At 48.2% G+C, this 25,035-nt stretch overlaps 6 protein-coding genes across 9 annotated transcripts; 4 read left to right on the top strand and 2 right to left on the bottom strand.

Annotated features, from left to right (window-relative positions):
- Positions 1-10,938, top strand: LOC136196762 (CD109 antigen-like). The gene is made up of 30 exons (XM_065986391.1): positions 1-287; positions 4,528-4,918; positions 4,974-5,232; positions 5,277-5,436; positions 5,481-5,554; positions 5,608-5,659; positions 5,709-5,782; positions 5,832-5,883; positions 5,935-6,028; positions 6,088-6,208; positions 6,266-6,487; positions 6,541-6,738; positions 6,790-6,954; positions 7,002-7,247; positions 7,295-7,444; positions 7,502-7,729; positions 7,781-7,871; positions 7,934-8,075; positions 8,131-8,362; positions 8,412-8,630; positions 8,688-8,739; positions 8,790-8,879; positions 8,926-9,102; positions 9,149-9,230; positions 9,282-9,513; positions 9,583-9,963; positions 10,020-10,360; positions 10,418-10,511; positions 10,566-10,640; positions 10,699-10,938. Exons 2-30 carry the CDS (start codon positions 4,686-4,688, stop codon positions 10,846-10,848), a joined length of 4,686 nt encoding a protein of 1,561 aa, XP_065842463.1. The 5' UTR covers positions 1-287; positions 4,528-4,685; the 3' UTR covers positions 10,849-10,938.
- Positions 10,939-11,985: 1,047 nt separating this feature from the next.
- Positions 11,986-14,989, top strand: LOC136196763 (uncharacterized). Its single transcript, XM_065986392.1, has 9 exons — positions 11,986-12,720; positions 12,781-12,929; positions 12,975-13,160; positions 13,215-13,359; positions 13,414-13,570; positions 13,637-13,699; positions 13,752-13,796; positions 13,847-14,001; positions 14,058-14,989. Exons 1-9 carry the CDS (start codon positions 12,189-12,191, stop codon positions 14,885-14,887), a joined length of 2,262 nt encoding a protein of 753 aa, XP_065842464.1. The 5' UTR covers positions 11,986-12,188; the 3' UTR covers positions 14,888-14,989.
- Positions 14,852-16,610, bottom strand: LOC136196766 (uncharacterized). Its single transcript, XM_065986395.1, has 2 exons — positions 15,195-16,610; positions 14,852-15,139 (listed from the first exon to the last, which is right to left on the bottom strand). The coding sequence occupies exons 1-2, from the start codon at positions 16,368-16,370 to the stop codon at positions 14,987-14,989; spliced, it is 1,329 nt and encodes a 442-aa protein (XP_065842467.1). The 5' UTR covers positions 16,371-16,610; the 3' UTR covers positions 14,852-14,986.
- Positions 15,038-18,732, top strand: LOC136196764 (uncharacterized). Its single transcript, XM_065986394.1, has 2 exons — positions 15,038-16,536; positions 16,595-18,732. The coding sequence occupies exons 1-2, from the start codon at positions 16,474-16,476 to the stop codon at positions 18,638-18,640; spliced, it is 2,109 nt and encodes a 702-aa protein (XP_065842466.1). The 5' UTR covers positions 15,038-16,473; the 3' UTR covers positions 18,641-18,732.
- Positions 18,733-18,924: 192 nt separating this feature from the next.
- On the bottom strand, positions 18,925-23,279 carry LOC136196431 (uncharacterized). Of its 4 annotated transcripts, none has more exons than XM_065985979.1 (6): positions 22,922-23,279; positions 22,445-22,859; positions 19,789-22,088; positions 19,695-19,746; positions 19,541-19,633; positions 18,925-19,489 (listed from the first exon to the last, which is right to left on the bottom strand). In XM_065985979.1, the coding sequence occupies exons 3-6, from the start codon at positions 22,057-22,059 to the stop codon at positions 19,182-19,184; spliced, it is 2,724 nt and encodes a 907-aa protein (XP_065842051.1). In that variant the 5' UTR covers positions 22,060-22,088; positions 22,445-22,859; positions 22,922-23,279; the 3' UTR covers positions 18,925-19,181. The 4 variants fall into 4 exon arrangements, with proteins under 4 accessions (XP_065842051.1, XP_065842050.1, XP_065842048.1 ...); XM_065985978.1 differs by having other exon boundaries at positions 19,704-19,746; positions 22,615-22,859; XM_065985976.1 differs by having other exon boundaries at positions 22,615-22,859; positions 22,922-23,278.
- On the top strand, positions 22,747-24,946 carry LOC136196432 (uncharacterized). Its single transcript, XM_065985981.1, has 2 exons — positions 22,747-22,836; positions 22,887-24,946. The coding sequence occupies exon 2, from the start codon at positions 22,912-22,914 to the stop codon at positions 24,943-24,945; it is 2,034 nt and encodes a 677-aa protein (XP_065842053.1). The 5' UTR covers positions 22,747-22,836; positions 22,887-22,911; the 3' UTR covers position 24,946.
- The last annotated feature ends 89 nt before the right edge of the window (positions 24,947-25,035 follow it).

Below are 25,035 nucleotides of genomic sequence, written 5' to 3'. Positions count from 1 at the left end.
CCATAGTTTTTGAGCGCTTTGAAGAGTGCGCAGTGCGCAGCAGTCCGCAGCAGCCTGCGCAGTGCGCATTCCAGTTTAGGGAAGAATTTCTTCTACTGTACAGTACTGTATCTACGCCTACACTGTGGGTGAACGAGTCTAGACTCTTCTCCGCTAGCCTCGTCCCCAGGCTCTTCCCTCTCTCCCGTATGACGGCTGGCGGGCAGGCCTACCCCGGCTAGCTTTAGGCCGTTCCGTTCCAGGGTCCCTGGAGCAGTTCGAGTGGACTGGTGGGATCATGACGTTAGGTGTGGTGTAAGACTCTATAGTCTAAGGACAGCACGCTATGCATGACGTCACATACTGCACGCATATATACACGCTACATACACAAATACAGTCACTTGGTATCACAATAGCACATGGTGACAGTCTAGGATTCGATCGTAATGCAATCTCTTCACCCCGAACGTTTCGACATGCGCAACGGCGCAAAAGAATGGCCCCTATGGATCGACCATTTCGAACGGTTCCGAATCGCCTCGGGCCTCGATAAAAAGGGGGAAAAGGTCCAAGTCAACACGCTCCTCTTTCATCTCGGCAGAAAGGCGGAGGAGATATTCAAATCGTTCAATCTGACAGCAGCGAACGCCGACAAGTACGACACTGTGAAACAGAAGTTCCAGAATCACTTCGTCCGGCAGCGGAACGTCATCTATGAACGAGCGGTCTTCAATCAGCGAGTCCAGCGCGAAGGCGAAAAAGCGGAGGCCTTCATCACGGCTCTTTTCACGCTCGCCGAGCACTGCGCGTACGACGACTTACGCGAAGACCTCATCCGCGACCGAATTGTCGTGGGAATTCGCGACCACGAGCTCTCGCGAAAACTCCAACTTCAAGCGGACCTCACCCTCGAAAGGGTCATCACCCAAGTCCGCCAAAATGAAGACATCCACGGACATCAGCCCGTCGTCCGCGCTCAAGCGTCGATCCCGCCAGCTGCAGCTGCTCTCGACGCGGTGGCTACTTCACGCGCCACGCCGTCTTCACGCGTGGGAACGTCACGCCCCCGTCAATCGAAGCCGCCGAAAACGACGCCCGTCGCGCCTAGCGACAAATCGAAATCGTCTCGCGCCGCGTCGACGAAGTCCTGTGGTTGGTGCGGAGCCAACGCGACGCATCCTCGCGCCAATTGCCCCGCCGCGAACGCAGAATGCGGAATCTGTCGAAAACACGGACACTACGCCCGCGTCTGTCGTAGCGCGCCCGTGCGACGCGACGATCCTAAATCGCGTGCGCTCAACGAAGTCGCCGAATCGGACGACGCGGCTGTGTTTCTCGGTGCCCTACATCTTGACGTCACCGAAAATTCCCCGGATCGACCGTGGTTAGTGCCTCTGCGCGTGGGCGTAGTTCCGGTCGTCTTCAAGATCGATTCTGGCGCCGACGCCACCGCCATTCCGGAATCTCTTTATCGAATGGCATTTCGCACTCCTCTCACGCAGCCAACGACGAAACTTCGAACCGCTTCGGGTGCAAATCTCTCTATCATAGGCATGTTTCGGTCCTCGCTGTCCCGTATAGAGGGATGTCCCTCACTTCCGGAGGAAAACATCTACGTGATCAAGGACTTGCACACGCCACTTCTTTCTCGCAACGCGAGCACGTCTCTGCAGCTGATTCAACGGATCGACACGCTTGATTCGACTCAGCAAGTTCGCCTCGCCTTTCCCAAGCTTTTTACTGGACTAGGCAAGTTTCCTGGCCAGTACACAATCCAACTCAAAGATAACGCCCGCCCATTCTCGATTGCTGCCCCTCGTCGCGTTGCAGTCCCTCGTCTCCCAGCGGTTAAAGAAGAGCTGGAGCGTATGGAACGACTTGGGGTTGTCTCTAAAGTCGATCAGCCTACCGAATGGTGTGCAGGAATGGTAGTGGTTCCAAAATCCCGCTCAAAGGTGCGAATTTGCGCGGATTTCGTTCAGCTCAATGCTAGTGTGAAACGGGAACGCCACATGCTGCCCGCGGTGGATCACATCCTCGCTCAGATCGCCGAGAATGCCGCTGTTTTCAGCAAACTCGACGCAAACAGTGGGTTTTGGCAAATTATCTTGGCTGCCGAATCGTCTCTGCTCACAACGTTCATGACGCCCTTTGGTCGCTACCGTTATCACCGCCTTCCGTTTGGCATTTCATCGGCCCCAGAATATTTTCAGAAAAAGATGTCAGAATGTCTTGCTGGGTTGGCTGGAACGTTATGCCTCATGGACGATATTCTGATTTACGGATCAACTCAGGAGGAACACGACACTCGTCTTCGCGCAGTCCTTACGCGTCTTCAGGACATCGGCATCACACTAAATTACGATAAGTGTGTCTTCTCCGTTTCGTCCTTGAAGTACCTCGGACAAATCATCGATCGCTCGGGTGTCCGTCCCGATCCCGACAAGGTCAAAGCAGTCACGGAAATGGCTCCGCCGCGCAATCTTCCTGAGCTTCGTTCGTTTCTTGGCATGGTGAACCAGTTTGGGAAATTCATTCCGCATCTCTCAAACACAACGGAGCCGCTTCGCTCGCTCCTCGCTAAAGGCACTCCGTGGAAATGGGACAAACGTCAGGCCGACGCTTTCAAAAAGCTAAAATCGGATCTCACTTCTACGGATCTACTCGCTCACTATTCGCCACACCGTCAGACAGTCGTGACCGCAGATGCCTCATCATTCGGTCTCGGCGCTGTCCTGCTACAGAAACAAGACGACGATTCATTCCGCCCTGTTTCTTACGTCTCAAAGTCGCTTACTCCGACGCAACAACGCTATGCTCAGATAGAAAAGGAGGCATACGCTCTCTGCTGGGCATGCGACCGTTTCAGCGATTATCTGCTGGGAATGGACTTTCACGCGGTTACGGATCATAAACCGCTCGTCTCGCTACTCAGCCCGGTTAAACGTCTCGAAGACTTACCGCCTCGCGTCCAACGATTTCGACTTCGTTTACGCCGATTCAGCTTTACTATTTCACACTGTCCTGGTGCAGAAATGTTCACGCCCGACACGCTTTCGCGTGCTCCTCTTCCGGAGTCATCGGCGGAAGCTGACGATTCGCTTGCTTCGCTAGAAATCGAGGCTGATCTGTACCAAGTGGACGTTCTTGCTTCGCTTCCAATATCGGACGTTCGCCTCAAAGAATTACGCGACGCCCAGGCTGCTGACGAAGAGTGTCAAGCAATCATGACATTCTGCTCTAAAGGATGGCCCGCCCCTCGCACACTCAAAGGCGACCAGAAAATATGCCACTCTGTCGCTGCGGAACTCACTGTTTCCGACGGTCTCTTACTTCGAGGCCAACGTCTCTATATTCCTCGAGCTTTACGCCAGGACACGCTCGCACGGCTTCACGCCGGACATCAAGGCATCGTCAAATGTCGAGCTCGCGCGGCAACTTCAGTTTGGTGGCCGGGTCTCAGCACTCAGCTCGCCTCGCTCGTCAACGAGTGTTCTGTCTGCCGCCCTCTACGTCCGGTTGCGCCCGAGCCGCTTCTTCCGTCCGGCGCCCCCAATCTTCCATGGGAGGTTTTGGGTAGCGATCTATTCGAATGGAACGGAGCACATTATCTCCTCGTCGTGGACTATCTTTCACGTTTTCCGGAAATCGCTCAACTGCCGGAAACGTCGTCCTCGACAGTCATCTCTCGCCTCAAATCCATCTTCGCTCGGCATGGAATCCCAAAGATCCTGCGTTCCGACAACGGACCGCAATACAGTTCAACGCAATTTTCTGCCTTTGCTAAAGAATACGGTTTCGCTCATATCACGAGCAGCCCCAATCACCCACAGAGCAATGGGGAAGCGGAAAGGATGGTCAAAACCGTCAAAAGCCTCCTTTCCAAGTCATCTGACCCCAATCTCGCCCTGATGGTCTACCGCTCGTCTCCTCTCGCTAACGGCCTCTCGCCTGCAGAAATTTTAATGGGACGACGCATCAGGACAACTATTCCTCTATCGGAGTCTTCTCTGGTTCCGGCTACGCCGCCGATCGACCAGATCCGCCAGTTCGACCAGCAAGCACGCGCTCGGTCGAAGGAGATCCACGATGACCGCCACCGTGCAAAAGAGCTTCCTTCCCTGAGAGAGGGAGACACGGTGTGGATTAAAGACCGTGAAGAATATGGCCGCGTTATCAAGCTACACGACGCGCCCAGGTCATACGTGGTGGCCTCGAGAAGTGGAGAGTTTCGACGAAATCGTCGCTACCTCGTCACGATGAATGCTGCCCCCGACGACGTCTTTGATGAAGAAGACGAACCGCCATCATCGCCGGAAGCTACTCCAAATCCGCCTGCAGCAACCACTTCTCGCAGCGGACGCCGCATTGTTCTCCCAGCTCGTTTCCAGTAGTTGTTCCAGTTGTTGTGTTCTGGGAAAGAAGGATGTGGTGTAAGACTCTATAGTCTAAGGACAGCACGCTATGCATGACGTCACATACTGCACGCATATATACACGCTACATACACAAATACAGTCACTTGGTATCACAATAGCACATTAGGGATATAAAAGAGCCCGCACCAAAACTCTGGAACGACGGTGATGCCTGATCGAGACGCACGACTTGTTGGTTGGCAGAATATCGACGGGGGTTAAGGCAAGATGGGCGTGGGAATAGAAAGGAATAGCCCTTCTTCTATCCAAGAAGCACTGTTCTAAATGCTTCCGCCCGTCTGCTCAATCTGGTCCGTACAGGCATCTTCGAAATTAGAACGGTCACATGATCGAGGGGCACAGTTGCTCGTCCGTGCCGTGGACGTCGGAGCAATAATGAAGTGGGTTACCATGATGACAAGACTTATGGGCCCGTCTCTTCTCGTCGCTTTTGTCGCATCTCAAGTTAATATGCATCCCCCACCGGCACACAAACTGTTTTTCGGTACCCGTCCGTCGTAAGTCTAGCTAGATCGATAAACCTCAAATTCTTTACTGAGGATCTTTTCTAAGATCTGAAGCGGAGGCTGGTCTTTCCTATCGATATCGCATCGTTGTCCAGCGTGCCGTCTTTGTTGGAGAGACGTTTGCCGTGACGATTTACGCAGAGAAAGGCCCTCGGAAAATGAGGACTGACAAAGACGGAAATCGAATCAATCCATTTCCACTTTACATTACTCTTAATGTCAAAGACGGAGAAACGGGTCAGAGCCTGATTGGCGTTATGAGTCGCAATTTGACCAGACGCCAGTCCGCCACCTTTTTTGCGAAGGTAGAAAGAACTTGTGCATGACCGAGCAGTTATTGTTTCCTAAGCTTTCGGATTCGACTCTCCCGGGAAGGCATCGGATTGACGTCAGAATGACGTCAAAGCAGGGGGCAATGAGAAATTTTAGGAGTAGCTTCCGCATTCGATCAAGTAACCGAATAGTTATGATTCAGACGGATAAACCTGTTTATCAACCGGGACAGACTAGTAAGATCATCTTGTCGGAGAGCAACGACGACATTTGTGTTTAGTTCTTGGCCGAGTCATCGTCTTGACTGCTTCGCGTTTGACCGCAACTCAGGGAAAAGTGACGGTTCGAGTTCGAGTAAGCCGGATAACGTAATTCTGGTATGAGAACAAGCCTTGAGGGATTTTTAGAATCCTAAAAATGCTTTGATGACATCCCTCAAGAACCTTACTCTCCATTCAGGTAAATTGCTTTTGTTATACATAGACAAGTGACTGGGCGATGATTATAGGCGTTGCGCGATTCAACTTTCCGCTTTCTAGCGAACCGGTGCTTGGAAAATACTTCGTGTGCGCATCGCTCAATGTAAGAAGGCTACTTTTCTTTGAGCAATGATGCTTCTACGAGTCATCAGGGTGTGATTCAAACGCTAGAGAAATGTTTTTCAGTCGAAGTCAAGGAATACGGTTAGGCTAAAGATATATGGACTGCATACGATTCGTCATTGTTTTTCGTAGTTTTGCCTAAATTTTCGTGCACTATTTACCCCAAAGATGATCAGTTGTCATGTATTCCTTCTAGGCATGAAGTTTGCTACACCATCAGTGCGACGTGAGACTCTTCTCCAAACCAAACGATTTCATGTACTGTATTGCCATTTGCCAATCTAGATACACATATGGACAAAAGGTGAAAGGAACCGTTTCAGCCACGGCAACGATTGTTCCGGGAACGATAGCGCAGACTGGTCGTCAGTGTTGGAACGCAAAAAGGGAAGTCGTTTTAGATTCGGTATGGTGAACAGCATGCATGCATTTCATACAACTAATTGACAGACATCAACTTTAGATTCATGGTGAGAAAACCGTTTGCGTTCGTACACCATGTATGAGCTCTGTTACGTGCTCCGGCGCAGTTCGCCTTGAAGCGAACGTGACGGATCCGACGTCGGGAGACGAAGTAGCCTGTGAAGGAATTTTGAAAATTCCTATTCGGAGCAATCCCTACCAAATTCAGATAGTACAATTGGATTTTGACGCTTTCTTTCCCTGTCGCAAAACGCGATATACCGTGAGGTCAATTCACCCTGCCATTATTTATATAAGTCCGGAGTTTATTTTCAGGTGATAACGAGCATCGTTTCGGGAAAACCTTACAGTGGGGCAAGAGTGAAATTCACTTGTAATGCACTGCTAAAGAAAGAAAATAAATGTGGTCCTGACAAAGAACAGATTTACACGACTGAACTGACGACTGACGACAATGGCACAGCTCTTATCGAATTTTGCGCTCCGTGTAGTGCCCTTTCAATTTCGTGCACCGTAAGGTCTAAAAAGAACTGATTATTTCCGTTTCTAAGGCATTTTTACCAGGCTGAGGGTGTGAGTTATAGCCGGGTTTTTGCACGTAGCGGCGAGAGCGCCGTGATCTTTTCGCCGGGAGGAGCTGTAGTTTTTAACTCTATGAATGTATTGACAGTAGACGAAGTACACGTGTTCGATGCGTATTTTACTCACTCGGGCAAAGGCAGCGCTATTGTAAGCTCACAAAACACGTAAACTGGTATAAGCAAAATTGTTTATAGGTTCTTAGCAAAGGAACCGTTCTAAATACGTTGTCATGCTTACCAAATTCTATTGACATCAATGCCACTAACGTATCGGATGAGATATGTGATACCAAAGGACTGGCACGGCCATTTAAATATCATTGCTCGTTTCGATATCGAGTGACGTCGACGATGATTCCTCAAGTGACAATTGTCGTTGGTCAGAAAACATTGTCAGCTGTAAATCTCAACTTACCTGTCACGGCGAATTCCCGGCATCAAGTTCGTTCCAGATATTGTCTCTTTTATAATGAATTGTCTGCTTGTAGCTGTCATTGAAATTCAACCGGAATCAAGTCAAGCCTGGGGAGAACGCGAGTCTGCAAATTGAAGCTGCTCGTGGGTCTTACGTCGGTCTTGTGTCCGTCGACCAAAGCGTCTACCTTCAGCAGGCTAAAACCCAACTCACAGCACAACAAGTGCAAAGAATATCTATTTTAAATTATGTCATATTGAATTAAACTAGCGTCGTTTAGGTTCAAGCAGAAGCGGCTCTCTTTGGCTCGTCTTTGATTAATTTGCCTCGCGAATCTTTTGATTGTAGTTACCGCATAATTTGCTACTGTCCTCAGTATGGATGCAAACGCAAGCGTTCCGTTAGTTCGGTTCGGCATCGCTGTCCGGAGTCAGATTGCTATAAAAGTGTTTGTATCTCAGTCGCATTCAGAGAATGCAAATTCGTTTCAGCCTCGGGCTTCTACAAAGTAAGAAAATTTGTCTCAATAGTATTGTTTGGTTTTTTAGATTATATTTAGGCTGCCGGGCTACAGCTTGAGACTAATTGGAGAAATGTAGGTCCTACATGTAAAAGCGATGAGCCACCACCAAACTACAGCTGTTGTCGTAGTGAGCACAAGTGCATTATACTGTAGCTATTCTGACTGCATATTCTTTGTTTGCCTAATTAGAAGTATTTTTAAGATCCGGCACGTTACCTTCTGCGGACCTTTTAGTGAAAATCGAAGATGAGACAACTACAGAACTTGTTGATGTCAAGAGAGAGCGATTCAACTTTCCCGAAACGTGGATATGGACGGATATTCAGCTGAAGTAAGAAATCTTGCACAATCATTCGCGCTTTTCTTCTACCTGTCTCCATCTACAGCAAAAATTCACGAACCCATAGTCTGACGTTGACTGCTCCGGACACTATAACGTCGTGGATTGCTGACGGTTTTGCTTTGTCGTCTAAAAATTCAATTAGCATTTCGAGGCCAGCGTCTCTTCGAGTTTTTCAGCCGTTCTTTGTGTCTCTCTCTTTGCCATATTCAGTCATTCGAGGCGAGAAACTTGAAGTGAGAGTCACTGTCTTCAATTACATCGATGCCTACCTCACTGTCTGTACATGGTTATATTAGATCAATCCGTTCTTAAACCAATATTTAGGCTTTGGTTGAGTTAGAAGCAGATTCACGTGAAATTAGCATTATGGAATCAAAATTTGATGGGCCAGCGGGCTCTAGACGCAGCTTGGCCATACCAGCGGGAGAAGCACGTTCAGTCGACTACTTCATTGTTCCTCTCAAAGTCGGTTATCTTCCAATAAAATGTACGGCAAGATCGACTCAAGCAGCCGATGCAGTAATTCGACCACTTCTAGTAGAGGTAGGAAAACCAGTAGTTGTAAATAATGAGTCTATTATAATAAAAAAATCTCTATAGCCAGAAGGTATCGAAAAGGAATACGGGCTATCGTCCTTCGTTTGTCTCCAAGGCACACAGAATCTGCTTTGAAGTTTTAATCTAAAAATCATTTTACTACAGATGATGTTCAAAGGGCTAAAAAAGTATTTAATCTCAACCTTCCCCTCTCTTATGTCCCTGACTCCGAGAGGGCAGTCGTCAGTGTAACACGTACAGTTGTATTTCGTGCTGGAGCATTTTTAACTATTCTTTTTAGCGGATTACATGGGGCCTTCTATCGAAGGGCTGGAAAATCTACTTCGACTTCCCTACGGATGCGGAGAACAGAATATGATTAATTTCTCTCCTGGCGTTTATATTACACGTTATCTTACGACAGTTGGGAAATTGGATAAAAAAACGAAGGACAAAGCTCTTGGCATTATGATGAAAGGTGACCTTTAATACTTGAATAATGATATCATGACATTTTGGTCTAGGTTATCAAAGACAGATGATTTTTCAACGAGATGACGGATCGTACAGTGCTTTCGGAAACAGCGACAAATGTGGCAGCATGTGGTATGTATCTGAAAGCAGTGTATAGACTCTAGCTATATAACCGTTACGTAGGTTAACTGCCTTCGTAGTTAGAACGTTTAGTCAAGCGCATGGAATTATTGACATAGATCAGAACGTTCAAGAAGAGGCGATGAACTGGGCGAAGAATAAGCAGAGTCGAGATGGCTCATTTCCAAGTGTTTGCCGCGTTATTGACAAGGAAATGCAGGGCTGCTCAGGAGGGAAATGCGGCCTGACCGCCTATGTTGCGCTTGCTCTATTGGAGGCAGGCGTACCGCCATCTGTGAGACTGTCACTGTGTATAGCCCTACGTGGTCTGAAATAGATCTAATCGGTTCTCTTTACCTTCTAGGATCCATCTATGCTTATAGCATTGGCTTTTCTCAGTTCGTTCTGCCTCGCGAATGACTGCGAAAATAATTATGCCTTGGCTGTCATTTCCAACGTATTTTGCAAAGCTGGCCATCCTAGGGCCGACGAACTACTTAATCAACTACTCAGTTGCGCTGCGGTGGATGGCGACTCAATGCACTGGAACTATTCAAAGGAAAGTAATCAATTCTGCTACGGGCGTCGTTGGGGTCTTCCCTGTGCTAGCCGCTCGTGTGATGTGGAAACAAGCGCGTATGCACTGCTCGCCTTCAAATGTCGCGGAAACGTAGACAGTAGCTCGAGAATTGTCCGCTGGCTCGTCGAACAAAGAAATCCTTCTGGAGGCTTCCGATCGACCCAGGTTAATTAATATAATATAATAAGTTGCAATTGTAGACGTTTATTCGGGATTATTAGGATACGGTAGTGGCTTTACAAGCGCTCTCTGAGTACGCGTCTTTGGCAGCGACGCCTTCTGACGTGAATATGAGAGTTCGCATGAGTATCAACTCCAAAAATTCCTGGTCGTTGTCTGTCAATTCGTCCAATTCTCAAGACATGCAGACTCTCAATATTCCGACGCTTCCTTCAACGTTGACTGCTCATTTTTTTGGAGTCGGATGCGTCCTCATTCAAGCAGGCGTCATGTACAATACACCAGAGCTGCCGGAAGAAGTGGCTTTCGAAGTGACGGCCATGGCAACAATGAGTTATACTAAAGGGAAAGCGTGCTCGTACAAGATAAGGGTTTGCAACCGGTAAGGATTCTTTTGTCTTCCTTACATCTTTTCTAACGACATTTCGTGTTTAATTAGTTGGTTGCTAGAGAAACCAAGCAGTTCAAATATGGCTCTGACTGATATCACGCTATTTTCCGGATTCATTCCTACTGATTCTGATCTCAAGGAAGTAAAAAGAGCTAATTGGATCGGATTTTTAGTACAGTATTGATTTCTAATCTAGCTGGAGAAACAAGGAACGTGCCAAATAAAGAGAATTGACAAGCAAGACCGCAGAGTCAGAGTCTATCTTGACGAAGTGAGTTCCAAGATCTCTAGAGCATTGTTTTGGAAGTTAAACTTCTTTGGTTTCATAGGTAAATCAAAACGCGTGTTGCTTTGAGCTACAAACGAAGAGAACCGTTTTCGTTAAAGACTTGCAGGGCGTTCCCGTTATCTCGTACAATTACTATGATCCGGATCAGTCTGGCGGGACCATGCTCTACCCGAGAGAGGAGTGCGATTAGCTAAGAGAATTTTTCCCTTTTTGACTTTTCCCCGTTCGCTTTTTTGTTTGTGTTCAGAGTCGTACAACAATTTGAAAATGCATACGGGAATGCCTACTGCATTACATCAGGGATTACAGTACATTGTACAGATTGTGTACAGTGCTTCTCAGCATAAGTTTCCAATCCGCTAGCGCGCGCTTAAAAGGCGCGTAATTCAAATTTGGTAAAACATACGCGTCTACAATTTTGGAAACTGTTTCCTAATGTACCTATCTGCAATACCGCGGCTTATCTAAGAAGTATCACTAAGTAGGAAGGCGCTAGGTCGCGACATTCTTCGAACAGCAGTCGTTTCGGAAACGCGCGTTTTCTATATCCAAACCCGCGTTTCTCAGAGGACTTCCCAAAGAGTTTTTGTTCTATAGTGCATAATCTAAAAATTCATCGTAGCGTTTGCCTAAATTCGCTTTCGTTTCCAGTTTACAGACCGATAAGTACCGAATAGCACCCTGACTTTAGGTTCGTTTTCTCGAGGAACCATAGCACTTATCGAATTCGGACAAGCGCAGTCTTATTCTACACCCAATACTCTAAAAATTCATCGTAGGGTTTAGCTCTAAGTGGTTTCCTTTAGGAGCTATCCCGTTTCGAAAACTTCCCTACATTTCCTTTAGCGCGCTTTAAAACAGAGGAACGATTTCGCTTCGAAATCCGATGTTACAGTGGGTTTTCGCCACAGCCGCTGGGCTTTACGCGTTATTCGAATGCTAATAAAATGATTCCAGAACCTTTCGCGTGCCCGAAAATTACGATACTAATTTTTTTCCCTACAAATGGTTTCTATGTGCTTTTGCGCTTGTTCTACAGTAGATAAGATCGGTATTTAGTTCTCGAAAAGGCCACCAGGCCTAAGTAAACCGAGGCTAAATACGGGACTCTGTCTAACGGTCGGATAGATCAACCAATCGCAGTTAAGGTCACGTGATTGCGCGAACCTCTGCCATTGGTTGACTCGCTATCTTTGCTCTACGTAGGAGCATAGCAACCGGACCTTCACTACTAAATAGATTAGGGTCTTGCGAGTCTCCCGGTCTTTTCGGGGACCCCGTACGACCTTCGGTTGCTAAGCTAGCGCACTTTAAGGGAGTGGAAATTCATGCTGAGAAGCACTGTACCACTTGGGAGCCCCACTTGGGCTTGGTGAACTTCCGGGAAAGTGACGTCCACTCTAGTCGATTACTTGCACGCAAGCGATCTATTCATCGTGATCAAACCGTTTCTCCAATATCTATGGTTTCACACCACAGTTTTACTTCCGGGCTGCCAGTGTTCGCGCGTGCGCAGTGCCAACTACGGAAATGGCGATCTCGCTCCCCGAACTTCGCGGAAACGATTCCCCCGACGAACGGTGGTCACACGAATGCGCGTTGGTCGACGATCACCTGCATCTCTTCGGTGGATGGGATGAATCAAAGTACTTCCCCCGCAATGAAATCTTTTCGATGAATGTTCAGAGAGAGGAAAAGAAATGGACCCGTCGCTTGACTCAAGGTCGAACGATTCCTCCGCCTTGTTCGGGCGCACGATGTGTAGTGATCGACAAGAGGATCTATTCGTACGGCGGAAACACGGGCGAGGGTCGATTGGGAATCGTTTATCGCCTCGATCCGAAGACAATGGAATGGATCGAAGTGGCCACGCCCATTGGTAATAAGAAGCCGCACGAACGCTCATCCGTCTGTTTGTGTGCAATTCAATCGAAAATGATCATGTTTGGGGGAGCGAGCGATAAGATTCCTCGTGATCAACTGCAGTCTGGTGCAACTCAGGAAGAATTGGGCTGGAGTAATGATGCTTTTGATTTTGAATTCGAAGAGGGCAATGAAAGAGGTGAGTAGACTCGATTTCATTTCATTTCAGTTTTAATTAATTAATAAACTGTACGACTAGGAGTGTGGTCAGATTTGGAGTTGACAGGAACGAGGCCCAAACCCCTTGTTCGCGCTGCCATGACAACCATTGACCAGCATCGAGCGCTACTTCATGGTATTGACGTGAAGAACGCATGTCAGTCTTGCGTGATGAATCTAAATTATAAAGTAAATCGCTTATTAATTTGTTGGTTTCTATAATCGAATGATTAGACTTGGACGATAATTGATTTCAATGTCAGAATATCTCCCAGGTGGGGTCATACAATTTGTCAAATAGCAAAACAAGGATTGGAAGAAAAATCATTTGCTCTTCTTGTTGGTGGCTATTTCGTTGAAAAGAAAGCAAATTCTGACTATATTTATGTTTTGGATTCTGACAATTCCGAAGCCTATCAGGTAGTCATTTACGACATTGTTATGTTTATGTAATGCTTCCGGATTTTTCTATAGATTAATGTTGATCGACAAGTGGGAAAGATTTGGCGTCACACGTGCCATCGTGTGCAGAACGAAGACATGACTATAGACGTATTTGTCTGTGGTGGACAAGATTGGAATGAGCGATTAAAGCCCATTGTTATCCATTTTCGTCTTGGTAAGGCTTACTATATACTATTAAGTTGCCGTAACGAATCCTGCCGGATAATAGGAAGCGAAATTATTTCTCCAAGGCCACCAGCAAGATCACCTCCGCGTCAGCGTCGCTTTCTTCTAAGTGGAAGTGAAGAGATTGAAATGATGCAGAGTCAGTTGCAGCTTCTTCAACGTAGATGTGCTGAATTGAACAAAGAAAACGAAAGCGTTAGGTTGTCTGAATTAAATAAATTTTTTCGTGCGAGCCGAAACATAAATTGTTCTTTCGTTTCACGCAGAGAGCAACTTGCATCAGCGGAACGTCTTATACAGCGTAAAGACGAAGCGATTGCTCTAATCAGGTTACTGGGGGTGGAGCACGGTAACGAGCTTCATTTCTTATTTGAATTTTAGACAAGAACTGACGTCAGCAGCCGAAGCAGCTCAACGTCGTCATAGGCAAGAAATTTGCTTTAATTAGAGATGCATTCGTGATGGCTGGATCGTAGAGAAGAAATGGCTGTTTCATTGAGGCGTTGCCAAACCCTTGAGGCGTCTCGTGACGAAATGAAACGACGTCTTGACGAAGTTACTGACGTATTGAACATCAATGGAGACGAAGTTCACCTGACGGATCAAAAACTCGGATCAGGAGCATTCGCGGGTTAGAAAAAAGACTCTAAGCAATAGGTGTTTCTGCTAATATGTTCTGACGCTCAGCTGTTTCCGTTGGCCAATGGCGCGGAACGCCAGTTGCCGTCAAAAAAATGCACGACCTCGTGACGGATCGACACAACATTGCGATGTTTCAACAAGAAGTTCTCGTGTGCAGCCGACTCCATCATCCCAATATCATGACCGTTTGCGGAGCAGTGATGGCAGAAGGAGTTCCTCTTCAAATGGTTATGGAACTGCTTGAGGGATCGGTCGACGAAGTTCTCACCGCCTCTCACGCTTCCGGGGCCTACTTGACCGTTTTCGAACAGCTATCTATTGCGATGGACGTGACGTCTGGAATCTCATATCTGCATGAGATTCGTCCCAGGCCCTACGTCCACGGCGATATCCGTCCTTCGAATCTTCTCGTAAGAAAAGATATGAAGGTGAAAGTGGGCGACTTGGGAGCGGCTCATCTTATTGAGAGTTCTCGATCCGCTGGCCCACTGAGTTTTCAGTATCTCGCTCCCGAGCGAATGCCGCGTTCTGATGGCACTGCCTCTTCGAGCACGTTGCGTAGCGACGCGTACAGCGTTGGCGTGTCATTGATTGAAATTTTCACGGGTGCGCTTCCTATTTCGGACATGAGGCAGACTCAGTTGGACAATCTCTCTGATCGTCCTACTTTGTTCATGCTCTGCTCTCGTATGGTCGATCGCGATCCGTCCAATCGAATTTCAGCGCAAGCGTGCTTCCAAACGCTGAAGACTGAGTTTACTGAAATAGAACGTCGTGTGTCTGCACTGGGAATTTTCGCTGCTAAGCGAATGGTAAAGGGATTGTTTGAGGGAGGAACTCACAAAGTGGTGTTTCTTAATGTTTTTATTAGCTGAGTGACTAATAGCATGATTGCAGAATGGAAAGGCATACGGACACACGTTTTTTTGGACAACACATAATGACATCTAACGTACGAAAATTGAGCATGCAGTTCACCTTGCTGACTCACTAGTGTTGTTAACCTCTGCTGCTGGAGTCTTTTTTCCTAGGTATTTGTATAGAACAACTCCAGGAACGACCAGTACAATCCCACCCAGGACCCAGGCAGACTCTTTATCAAAATGAGGACAGAAGGAGAGCGTTGCCTAAAAGGAGCGCAAGTCACATTTATAATCAACAAACTGAACAAGAAAGAATTACTTGGGGCGTGAGCCTGAAGAAGATCCACACAAGGAAACCAAGTGGAGTAGCCAACGCTGACACAAGAATAGAGTATATGGCGTCTTCTGCGTGCTTCACCAGCATGAAACTTCCCATTGCGGCAAAATTGTTCGACACTGCAGAAGTCCAGCCGTAAACAGCCGGCAGCAGGCAGGCCGAATTTGCATAGTCCTGAACGTCTGACATGGGCGCGTGACCGAAGGAACAAGAGAGACCCTGGCGCAGAGCCGTTCCAAGACAAACAGACGTCGAGTCGTGGCCGCCGATAAACGATATCCAAAAGCTGAGCAGAACGCAGACGAGTATGATCAAGTTGACGTAGAACATGAAGATGGCCAGGTGAACCCGCTTTCCCTCTCGACCTTTCAATTCACCTCGAGCCAAGACGACGAGCAGGGCACGCGGAAGGAAGGCAATCAAGAAGACGAACGTCCAGATCACTTTGTCCCGTGGGGATTCCGTCAATCCGGAAGAGTCCGTGCCGGTCTTGTGGAAGCTTGTGAATGTCGGCACGAGCGTGACAACGAGACCGATTAGGACGACGCCCGTGCAGGCAAGACGTCTCCAGCTTGTCTTCGTTTTGAGACAGATCCGCTGGAAAATGACCGTGTAGATAACAATCGAGGTGCCGAGAATTGGCTGGAGTGAGAGGCTCGTTCGATTGGGCGGACTCGCGTACGTGAGGAGAATGAGCGCGACGTAGTTGAGGAAGCCGAAGAGAATGAGAAGACGAGGGCGCATGGGCGGTCGCCACGAGACGCCGTTGCGATTGCCAAGCCAAGCGAGCAACGCGAAAAGAAAACTGGCGACGAAGCGAGCGAGAGAAAAAAAGAGGGCGATTGCGTAGAGATTCGTTTCGATCTTCGACGATCTTCCGGTTTCATTATGAGTAACGTTCGTGTCGTCGCGGAAAATCGTGTGAATGTAAGGCGAGAAGAAAACAACGCGACCAAGAAAGCCGACAACGGTGAGGATCGTCAAAAGAATGCCACCGACCCTGGCGCTTGTTTCGAATTGACGAAACCAGCGAAGACGGAAGTAGGCCAGATAGAAACTGCCGGTGTTTGTTAGAATGTCACTCCGTTGTCTTGCTGACAAAATGAGCTCTGTCGCTTCGTCGTTGTCGGTCCTCTGAGACAATCCATCGTCGTCCATTGCACGAAATCGACCCAATCACGTGGAGACGGTACAGAAAGCACGTGACACGTCTACATACCGGTGCCAGCGCTCTTCTCGCCCTCGATTCTGTCCTCCTGCGATGATCCAACAACACATCGTCTCCCTAAGTTCGAAACGTTGTTTTCCGTCAAGGCTCTCTCTCGTAAGCTCGAGCTCCTCCAGTTTATCACAACTAGAGGAAACGTGCTTCTTTGTTAAAGCGATGCCATTATCACCTAGCACGATCTTGGCTTTTCGCGAAACACGGATCGACGGACAAGGCAGTCGGACGTCGCCCGGATATCGTCGTTCTCGATCTCGAGGATTCGGTTCCCATCGCTAGCAAGGCGACCGTTCGCGCTCATTACGCCGAAGCGTTGAGCAGCGGCGCTATTCCGACGACAAGGCGTCTTTTCGTCCGCATAAACAACGACGACAACCATCCTACGCTTCTCGAGGACGACATTTCGGCGCTCACTCGACCCGGTGTCGCCGGCTTTCTCGTGCCCAAAGTCGAAACAACGGCGCTCGTTCGTCGAGTCGACGAGCTGATAGCGCGCGCCGAAGCGAGCCAATCGATTCGACGCGGATCGATTCGACTCACGCTCATGGCCGAAACGCCGCGAGCGCTCTTTCGAATCGACGAAATCGTTCGTGCGTCGTCGCGCACCGTCGCGCTGCTGGTCGGCTCCGGCGACTTGTCCGCCGTCGCCCTGTGCGACGACGACTCGTACGCGTTCAACGCCTTTTTCGGCACGGCGGCGCTGGCGGCGAGAGCGGCCGGAATCGAGCCGATCTGGGGCGCCCACACGTGGCTCGACGATCACGCCGGATTCGAGTCAATTTGCCGACGAATGCGACGATCGGGCTTCGTAGGAAGCGTGTGCCTGTCGCTCGCTCAAGTCGCCCAAGCGAACACCATTTTCGCCTACGATCCCAACGAAGTGAAGTGGGCTCAAAGAGTGATTGGTATTGGGGACTCGACTGCGATTGGAACCGTTCGCAAGTCAGCGCAGGAGAGCCGCGAGATGATTGGGCCGCCTCACGTCGCGAAAGCCAATCGGATGCTCGAACGGCACAATGCGATCGAGAAGGCGATGGATCTCGACGTGTCGTCCGAGCGTCTTCTCTATCCGACGCTTCAGCGAAGGATGACAGAGGTTCGTCTCGGCGAAGTCGTTTCGACGGCGAACGAAGTGACCATCACCGATGCGTGGAAGTCGACGTGGGAAGCAAGTTTCGGACGAGTGCCGAGTCCGTGGAACAGTGCTGAGCGAGTTGGCGGAAAAGTGGCGCTTCCCTTTCACATGCTCGCCTGCATGAGTCTTGCTTTCACCGTGTCCGACTTTAGTCGACAGGCACGCGTTCACCTCGGTCTCTACGACGCTTTCCAGTGGCGCAGCGTCGTCGTCGGCGACACGCTGCGCGCTCTCCTTTATCCCATTGACGCCGAGAAGAAAATCGGACGCGACGGCGAAAGCAGCGTCGTCGTTCGCTCGATTCACTGGCTTGTGAATCAGTACGACGACGTCGTTTTTCAGGCTACAAAAAAGACCATGTTCTCTGACGACGACACGCTTGCTCTAGTTCCGCCGATGCCGGAGAAAAAGGCGAAACCCAAACCAACGTTCCTAAAATCGGCTGAATCCCCATATGAAGAATTTGTCGTTGGTCAGCCAATCGAACGTCTTCTGCCCCGCGTGATTCAACCTGCTCTTGTTGCGGGCCAACTCGTCGTTCACGAACTGACAAACGTTCTGGGCGAGAGCCAAACGCGCGGTCTCTGCCGCCTAATGGAAATCACAAATCCTCACCATCACGACGCGGTAAGATTTCGGTTGACCGACATACTTGTTCCGGGCCCTTTTGTCTTTTCTGCCGCTGTCGGTAACGTCTCTACCGACATGGGCGAGATTCTCTATGACGAAATCAAATCGTGCGTTCACGTCAACAAAGTCAACATGAATGATCAGTTGGGGACGATTAGTCATGTTGATAGCGTGAAGCCTCTCGCTGGCCACGACCATTTAGAGCAGATAGTCGTGCAGCATTTAGCCGTTAAAAACGTCGATGTGGAGCTTTTTGTGAAAGTGGGTGTGCCGTCAGCATTTTTTGACGGCACCCTTGCCAAGCCGTCTGAGTTTGAGAAGATTTGTCGTCGCTACTGTCCGCTTTTGGGGCACAAAATTGCCTGTCTCACCAAGAGACGCTTTATTCGAGTTCGACCGGGTCTTACTCGAATTCCGCAGGCAGCTGTCAGTGGCTGAAATTTTTGGTTTTATTTTATTACACGTTTAAGCCTATGCTTTGCTAAGTTTGCTGACCTAACGGTTTTTTTGTTGATGTCACTGATATCTAACCTGGCCTCAGCCATCTAATGGAGCGAGTCGCAATGCAGTAAGGTTCGATTAGCAATTGTCTCAGACTCTGGTAAGCCAAATAAATGCTGTAGACAGCCACAGAAAACTGAGAGCTTGCTATGCGCATGGGCAGAGTACCAGGTATGCTTTTGTTTTTCCCTCAGCTCTTCGTTGTTCAACGAAGTTTGCACTTGAAGAAAAAGTAGGAGAATTTATTACCATTATACAGGCAACGAAGGTGCATTACACGCGAATTCCTAAAAATAAAAACAAAGCATAAAACGGTCGTCGATTTAAAAGGGATTGTGTTCTTGACCAATGAGAGGAGACGTTTCTCCTCTCCTAAAGTTTTCGGGCTGATGCCCTAATCTAGCTGAAAGAAATCCTGTTGTTATATAATTATTTAGTTCTCCAATTTATTGCAATGTTTTTCGTTGATTTGGAGACACTAATTAATCTCCCAAAAGTAGCCTTTCTTTATCAATGAGTCCCTCACAAGCCCTCCTATCTTAGCCTCAATGCAGGATTGAAGCAAAGCCATTTTTGTCTCCTTGCAATCTCCATTTGTCTCTTGATACTCCTCCAGAAGTGATCGCAGTTTGTACTCATTTCTTTCAGTGGGGTAATCGTTGGTAAGACTAACCAACTCTCTCCACTTGAAGTTCAGTTTCAAACCGATGCTGCGCCATTTGTGATGGCCGCAGTCAACGATAATGTCAACTAATTCTTTCAGAGTCATTTCGTAGACTGAATGACCTGAAGGGAGTTAACTGTTTACACATGCATCATATAAAATTAGCAGATAACCTTCAAGTTTTTTGACACCACAAAGCGTAAATTCAATCGCCCATATAACGCCAAGTACGATAAAAACGGTGAAAACAAGTTGAAACACTATACCTACATGCAGGAAGAAGTACATAGTAACATGTATATTGCAATAGACCTATACATCGCATACTTGTTGTACCTTCACTTGTTCTGACAGTTTCTGACACCTGATCATCGCTTTCCTAAACAGGTAATTAGAAACACTGCTTTCTCTACCTGCTTACTGTTTCATTTTCATTCCACCAAAATACTCTTTCTGGCGACTCCAATTCGTCTAACCATATTTCATCGTTGCCTCGATTAACGACAGGATCATGCCTTTGCAAGCACTGGTCCAACAAAACAAGTTTGCGATCTTCAATTCTTCCAGCAGTGAAAATATCAGTTTGAATGCACACATCAACGAGAAAACCTTTCATGCCATTTAGTCTTGCTTCTTCTAATTCAGACCGCAAAAATTTCAGAAGACGTGACGAGACACGTCGCAGATGTGATTCAGCCATGTCACTGGACTTGTGTTCGATATACGCTATGACGTAGCGCTTTTGAAAGTAAACCAATTCAAAACTAAATTTTTCGCTGCGGAAGCGACAACGATTTCTCGTCAGTCTGGCCGAAGGATACTTCCGGAGACATCTTGTTACTAATCGAAAATACAACGGCTCTGGAAAATTATCCACAGACATAGATACTGCTGGAGCAAAGATAATTGGGTAAGGAAACTTCCAAGAACTCTCTCTCTTCCAAAACTGCAACGTCTCTGTGTCGTTTTTCTGGATTAGGTAGGGAACATACAGAAAGGCTGATTCCTGGACGCCGATGGACGCATTTGGAAGACAAACAATATCAAGTAGTTCTAATATGGCAAGAACCGAAGTCTGGCGAGACTCGTCTACACCGGCAGATTTCAAGAAGTACTGAGCGAGAGACATTGATACGCTTCCGTTTGTTCTAGCTGTGTCCCAGTCAGTTTTGTGCTTCGCTGCTCGAGGCTGTTTTGCAGTCAGAAAAGAGCAAATCACATCAACAAGCCATTGCGGTTTAATAAAAATCGTCCTTTCTATGCCTTTGGTTTCAGGATAAAACAAAATGATTCCTAAACTTTGTAAATAGTTGAGTAATAAGTAAAATTCGTTAAGATTCTCCACCAGGTGCTCCTTAGCGATATTTCGTAGGTCGTCAACAGCTACCGTAACGTTTGTCATGCGGTAGAGTTCCTTTTCAACTTTAAACCATCGCGCAGGTAGCCTTCCTACTTCAGGCTTTGACTTGCGCAATTTTCGCCAATACTCTGTTGTTAATAACTCAATCTTTTCTCGTAAGCGCTGGCCTGGGTCCTTCCCTGGTTTTCCGGATTCGCTATTCTCGACTCGCCAAAAGATTTCGTTGCCTTCTGTCCGAACTAAATGTTTTTGATATTGCTTACGTTCAACCAGTTGCTCCAAGATGATTTTTTGATCCGCCCTATTTTGATGTGCTTGACTATGATTGTCGTGCGTACCAACTAGAAATGTGGGAGGTGGCACAATATCATACTCGTCGTCTGTCTGTGTCCAACCATGCGCAATCGTTATGTGAGTCATCCAAGTGGACAAGTAGTCACTGTTTGTCTCGAAGAAGTGCAGTTCCTGTTTACTTAGACCACTTTCGTCGCGTAAAAATGACTGAGCAGGATCACTAAGTAGTTCTGCCTGGTTAAATACGATTAGATATATTCCAGTTGAAAACAGCGAGTAATCACCCAAAAGAGCAGAATGAGCGGGAAGAAAAGCTTCTTGACCTCCATGATCCCAAACAGTGAGTACAAGACTATCGCGTGCACGTTTTCCTTCTGCCAAAACATTCGAGCGTATTAGCTTATACTGCTCGTATTCACTGCTATCCATGCTCAAATTTTTCACCGTCTGCTGCTCCTCAGAAATTTTTGACGGCATTTTTCTTTCAATGTCTAGAATTGCTGTGGCAATGCCTTTGTCTGCATAATCTGAGCCGTTTTCTTCTCTCCAATTCGCTGCAGTTATTGTAACTAATGTAATTTTCACTCCAAGTGTGCTGTTTTTTTCAGAAAACGGCTTAAGAAGAAGAGTATCAATCAAGCTTGTCTTTCCAACCGAGTCTTTTCCCACAACTACAATACGACTTCGTACAACACTGGTTTCGCCCGAAAGCAAAGCTTCTTGATACAAGTTTGTGTTATCTGAAAATATCTGCTTATCAAAGTGGTAAAAAGTTTCCTTTCGGGTCAGTGACCTATCCAGTAGTTCCCCAAGTCCAACACTTTTACACGCATCAATCAGCCGCTGCCTCGATTTCTCCGTATTGCCCTCCTTCTGTTCAAAATCAGCCAAAATTTTGCGTAGCGCTCGAGTTGTACGCCAGTCGCCGTCTCGGTCTTCCAATATATTCACAACGTCAGGGCTTGCCCCTAGTTTTAATGCAAAATCTTTCCATTCGTCTTGAACAATATGGGGAATGACAGCGACTAAGTCATACATCGATACAGTAGCACCAGTCTCTTCAGCACCTACAAAAAAGAAATGCAAAAAATTTTTATGCATGTAGCTGACTAAATATGTTCTTTAATGAAATATTAGTCAACCAGAATCGTCGTTAAATAAGAAACATACAGTGCAGAAAGTCTGGGATAAAAAAGTCTACAACTGACATATAGCCAAATGACGAGAAAAGAAAGTCTAGAATTGATAATATGCATGATATTGACAAGAACCATGAGATGGGCTCAGTTATGCTTAGTAACTTTTGCGTTGATCTGCAAAACTCGTACGCATTCATGACACTACTCAACGCCGGCTCATACTCCTACTTTGGATGTCGTCGAAGAATCAACCTACATCTAGCTAGTCTACGTCATCCTTTTACCCTATAGGATCCGTCCACTGCATAAGATTCACGGTGGCCGTTTGTAAAAAGTCAAAAGTAATTATTAAAGCTGATTCTTCTTGCTGTCTGAAGTTTCGAAATACAGCAAAGACGAATCTTTCTCAAACTAAACGCGAAGGCGAGCTCTTCAAATCAAGGAAGTAAATTACCTGCTGTTACGACAAGAACAGTAGCAAGAAGAGGTATACAAGCTTCGTAAGCCATCCGGCTCCCCTCGACGGCTCGAAGTTCCAAGAAGCCGGGGTTTCAACAACGCGCGTTAACTCAAGTTCTCATTTCTCAACTTCTCCTCCTGGAGCTGGAGCAGCTGCCCGCAGCAGGGCCTGCAGGGCGATTGTTCTCCACGAAAACGACGTCACGGCGCTCGCAAGGTGAGCAACGAGAAACGAAGTGTCTATGTAGGGGTAAAAACACTCTAAAGGTGTAGGCGCAGCGACATCAGGGACATGGACTTACACCAACGGAACAACGATGACGCGAAAAGCATCTCGACGACAATATCAACTCGAACGCACCTCCAGCTCGATTTCGCTCTGTACGCGAGCGGCTCGCACGAGAGCCTAGGCTCGTGGAAACGCGCGCGGCGGTTGCAATTATCGTCACCCGACTTCTGGCAGCTTACAATCGATCGCGTTCCCGAAGGAACCGCTTTCAAGTTCCTCCTCGGTCCCTTTTCCGGGGATTCCTGGCATGACGTCACCTCTTTTCGATGGGAAGCTGACGCCGAGCATCGCGTCACGACCAGAGGTTACGTTACGTACCACGCACCGAGCTTCGAAGACGAACAGGCGTCTTCATCACCGAAGCGACCGAAACGCGATGACAGCCCAACGTCGCGCGCGCTACTTATTGGCATTCAACGCTACACTCATTTTCCCCACCTTCGCGGCCCTATCAACGACGTCGCGCTTGTCCGACGAACTATCATCGACGATTTCGGCTACGACGAACACGACGTCGTCGTTCTGACCGACGACTCGCCGATAAAGCCGACGCGCGAAGCGATTCTCCGCGCCTTAGACGATCTCGTCGCAAGCGCGGAGCCGGACGCCGCGGTGACGATCTTCTTCGCCGCACACGGATCCCGGCGACGCAATTCGAGCAAAATCGGTGGCTGGGACGAAACGCTCGTTCCGCTTGATTCCGGTAGGCCAACGCACGGTGGTGTTAACCGAGACATTACGGACGACGAGCTGCATAGCTACGTTGGACGCCTGCAACGCAAGACGCCGTATCTGACACTCATCGTGGATTCCTGTCATTCGGGTCATATTGTTCGTAACGCTTTTCTGCGGCAGTCCATCCGTTGGGTAGAACCAGATGAAACTGATGTTGCCGTTATTGGAGTTTCCGAACAGAGTGCTGGTTCTGCATCTTTTGTTTCAGGTGTAACTTCCGACTTTCTTCCGCAGAGAGATGGTACTCCTTATTCTCCTTCGCGTGGATCTCTCATCTCCAGTTCGAGCGGATGGCTTCCAAGCAGCGACGGCTACGTTTTGCTTGCCGCCTGTCTGCGCGACGAGTTTGCTTCTGAGAAATCAATTTCCGGCCTATGGCACGGCGCTTGGACATACGAGCTGATGCAGGCGCTTGCTCACTGCTCCTCGTCCTCCTCTGCGTCCTCAACGTCTTATCGCGACGTTTTTGAGCGAGCGTCAATGCGAGTGTCCGAAGCGTATCCCCGTCAGCATCCGCAGATGGAAGGCTGCGTGGATAGAGCCGTCTTCGGCACCCAGGCTCTCATTGCGTCGCCGTACGCGCGCGTGACGGCCGTCAGTACGCGTTGCGGACGGCTTGGCATTATTCTGTCCATTGGATCGGCTCACGGCGCCACTGCAGGGTCTGTGTTCTCATGTTACCCAGCTGGAACGAAAGTCGTTCCGGCAAACGACGAGGGTTTGCTGGGAACGATCGAAGTTGAGGTAGTAGAGTCTGTTTCATGTACAGCGAAAGTGTTGTCGGAAAACAGCCCTATCGTTCCTGGCAGTCGCGCGTTTGAGCGCACGCACTCTTTTGCTGAACTCAAGCTAAAGACTGCGATATTGAGCGAGAGGGTGACCGAGGAAACAAAAGTCTGTGCGAAGGCTTTAACTACCCTACTAGCCGAGTCGTCGTCGTTTATCAGTCTAATCGACGACTACAACTCCTCCGACGCGATTGTTCATCTGCTATGTGCAAGATCCGCAAACGAAGCAGCAAACTCTCGCTTGAGTACGCTCGGCGCTCTTGACATCCCTACGTACGTCGTTACGAAGCGAGACGGTTGCAGCGTCGTCGGCGAGCCCGTGCCTGCTACTCCGTCAAACGGCGCGCTTGTCTTGAGTTTCCTCACCTCGTACGGGCGCTATCGTCGCGGCTTGCTTCTCCGCAACCCGACTCCAAACAATCCTCTCGACGGCAAGATCGATTTGGTGCTATTGAAGCGCGCGCACGAAAACGGTGTCGCGCTGAAGCCGAAAACGGCGCTCCTTTTCCCGTAATCGAAGAGGGCCACTTCGTCGGCGTGGAATTGGCGAACAACTCGACGTACGACGTCCACGCAGCGCTGTTGGAGTTTGCCGAAGACAGCT

This window comes from Oscarella lobularis, chromosome 16, assembly GCF_947507565.1.
Source record: "Oscarella lobularis chromosome 16, ooOscLobu1.1, whole genome shotgun sequence".
In the NCBI taxonomy this organism is placed as follows: Eukaryota; Metazoa; Porifera; class Homoscleromorpha; order Homosclerophorida; family Oscarellidae; genus Oscarella; species Oscarella lobularis.
This window is presented reverse-complemented; position numbering and strand designations above follow the sequence as displayed.

Bases quoted from the DNA above. Each gene is read 5' to 3' on its own strand.
- LOC136196763 (XM_065986392.1), top strand. From the start codon at position 12,189: ATGGCGATCTCGCTCCCCGAACTTCGCGGAAACGATTCCCCCGACGAA. The intron at 12,930-12,974 runs GTAAATCGCTTA...TCGAATGATTAG, and splicing joins TGATGAATCTAAATTATAAA to ACTTGGACGATAATTGATTT. The intron at 13,360-13,413 runs GTAAGGCTTACT...GCCGGATAATAG, and splicing joins TGTTATCCATTTTCGTCTTG to GAAGCGAAATTATTTCTCCA.
- LOC136196764 (XM_065986394.1), top strand. From the start codon at position 16,474: ATGATCCAACAACACATCGTCTCCCTAAGTTCGAAACGTTGTTTTCCG. The intron at 16,537-16,594 runs GTAAGCTCGAGC...TCTTTGTTAAAG, and splicing joins TTCCGTCAAGGCTCTCTCTC to CGATGCCATTATCACCTAGC.
- LOC136196432 (XM_065985981.1), top strand. From the start codon at position 22,912: ATGGACTTACACCAACGGAACAACGATGACGCGAAAAGCATCTCGACG.
- LOC136196431 (XM_065985976.1), bottom strand. From the start codon at position 22,669: ATGGCTTACGAAGCTTGTATACCTCTTCTTGCTACTGTTCTTGTCGTA. The intron at 22,089-22,614 runs GTAATTTACTTC...TCTTTTTTGTAG, and splicing joins TGTTCTTGTCGTAACAGCAG to GTGCTGAAGAGACTGGTGCT. The intron at 19,747-19,788 runs GTAAGCAGGTAG...TTACCTGTTTAG, and splicing joins GGTGGAATGAAAATGAAACA to GAAAGCGATGATCAGGTGTC.
- LOC136196766 (XM_065986395.1), bottom strand. From the start codon at position 16,370: ATGGACGACGATGGATTGTCTCAGAGGACCGACAACGACGAAGCGACA. The intron at 15,140-15,194 runs GTAATTCTTTCT...CGCTCCTTTTAG, and splicing joins TCTTCAGGCTCACGCCCCAA to GCAACGCTCTCCTTCTGTCC.
- LOC136196762 (XM_065986391.1), top strand. From the start codon at position 4,686: ATGCTTCCGCCCGTCTGCTCAATCTGGTCCGTACAGGCATCTTCGAAA. The intron at 6,209-6,265 runs GTATGGTGAACA...CATCAACTTTAG, and splicing joins GGGAAGTCGTTTTAGATTCG to ATTCATGGTGAGAAAACCGT. The intron at 6,739-6,789 runs GTAAGGTCTAAA...CATTTTTACCAG, and splicing joins CCCTTTCAATTTCGTGCACC to GCTGAGGGTGTGAGTTATAG.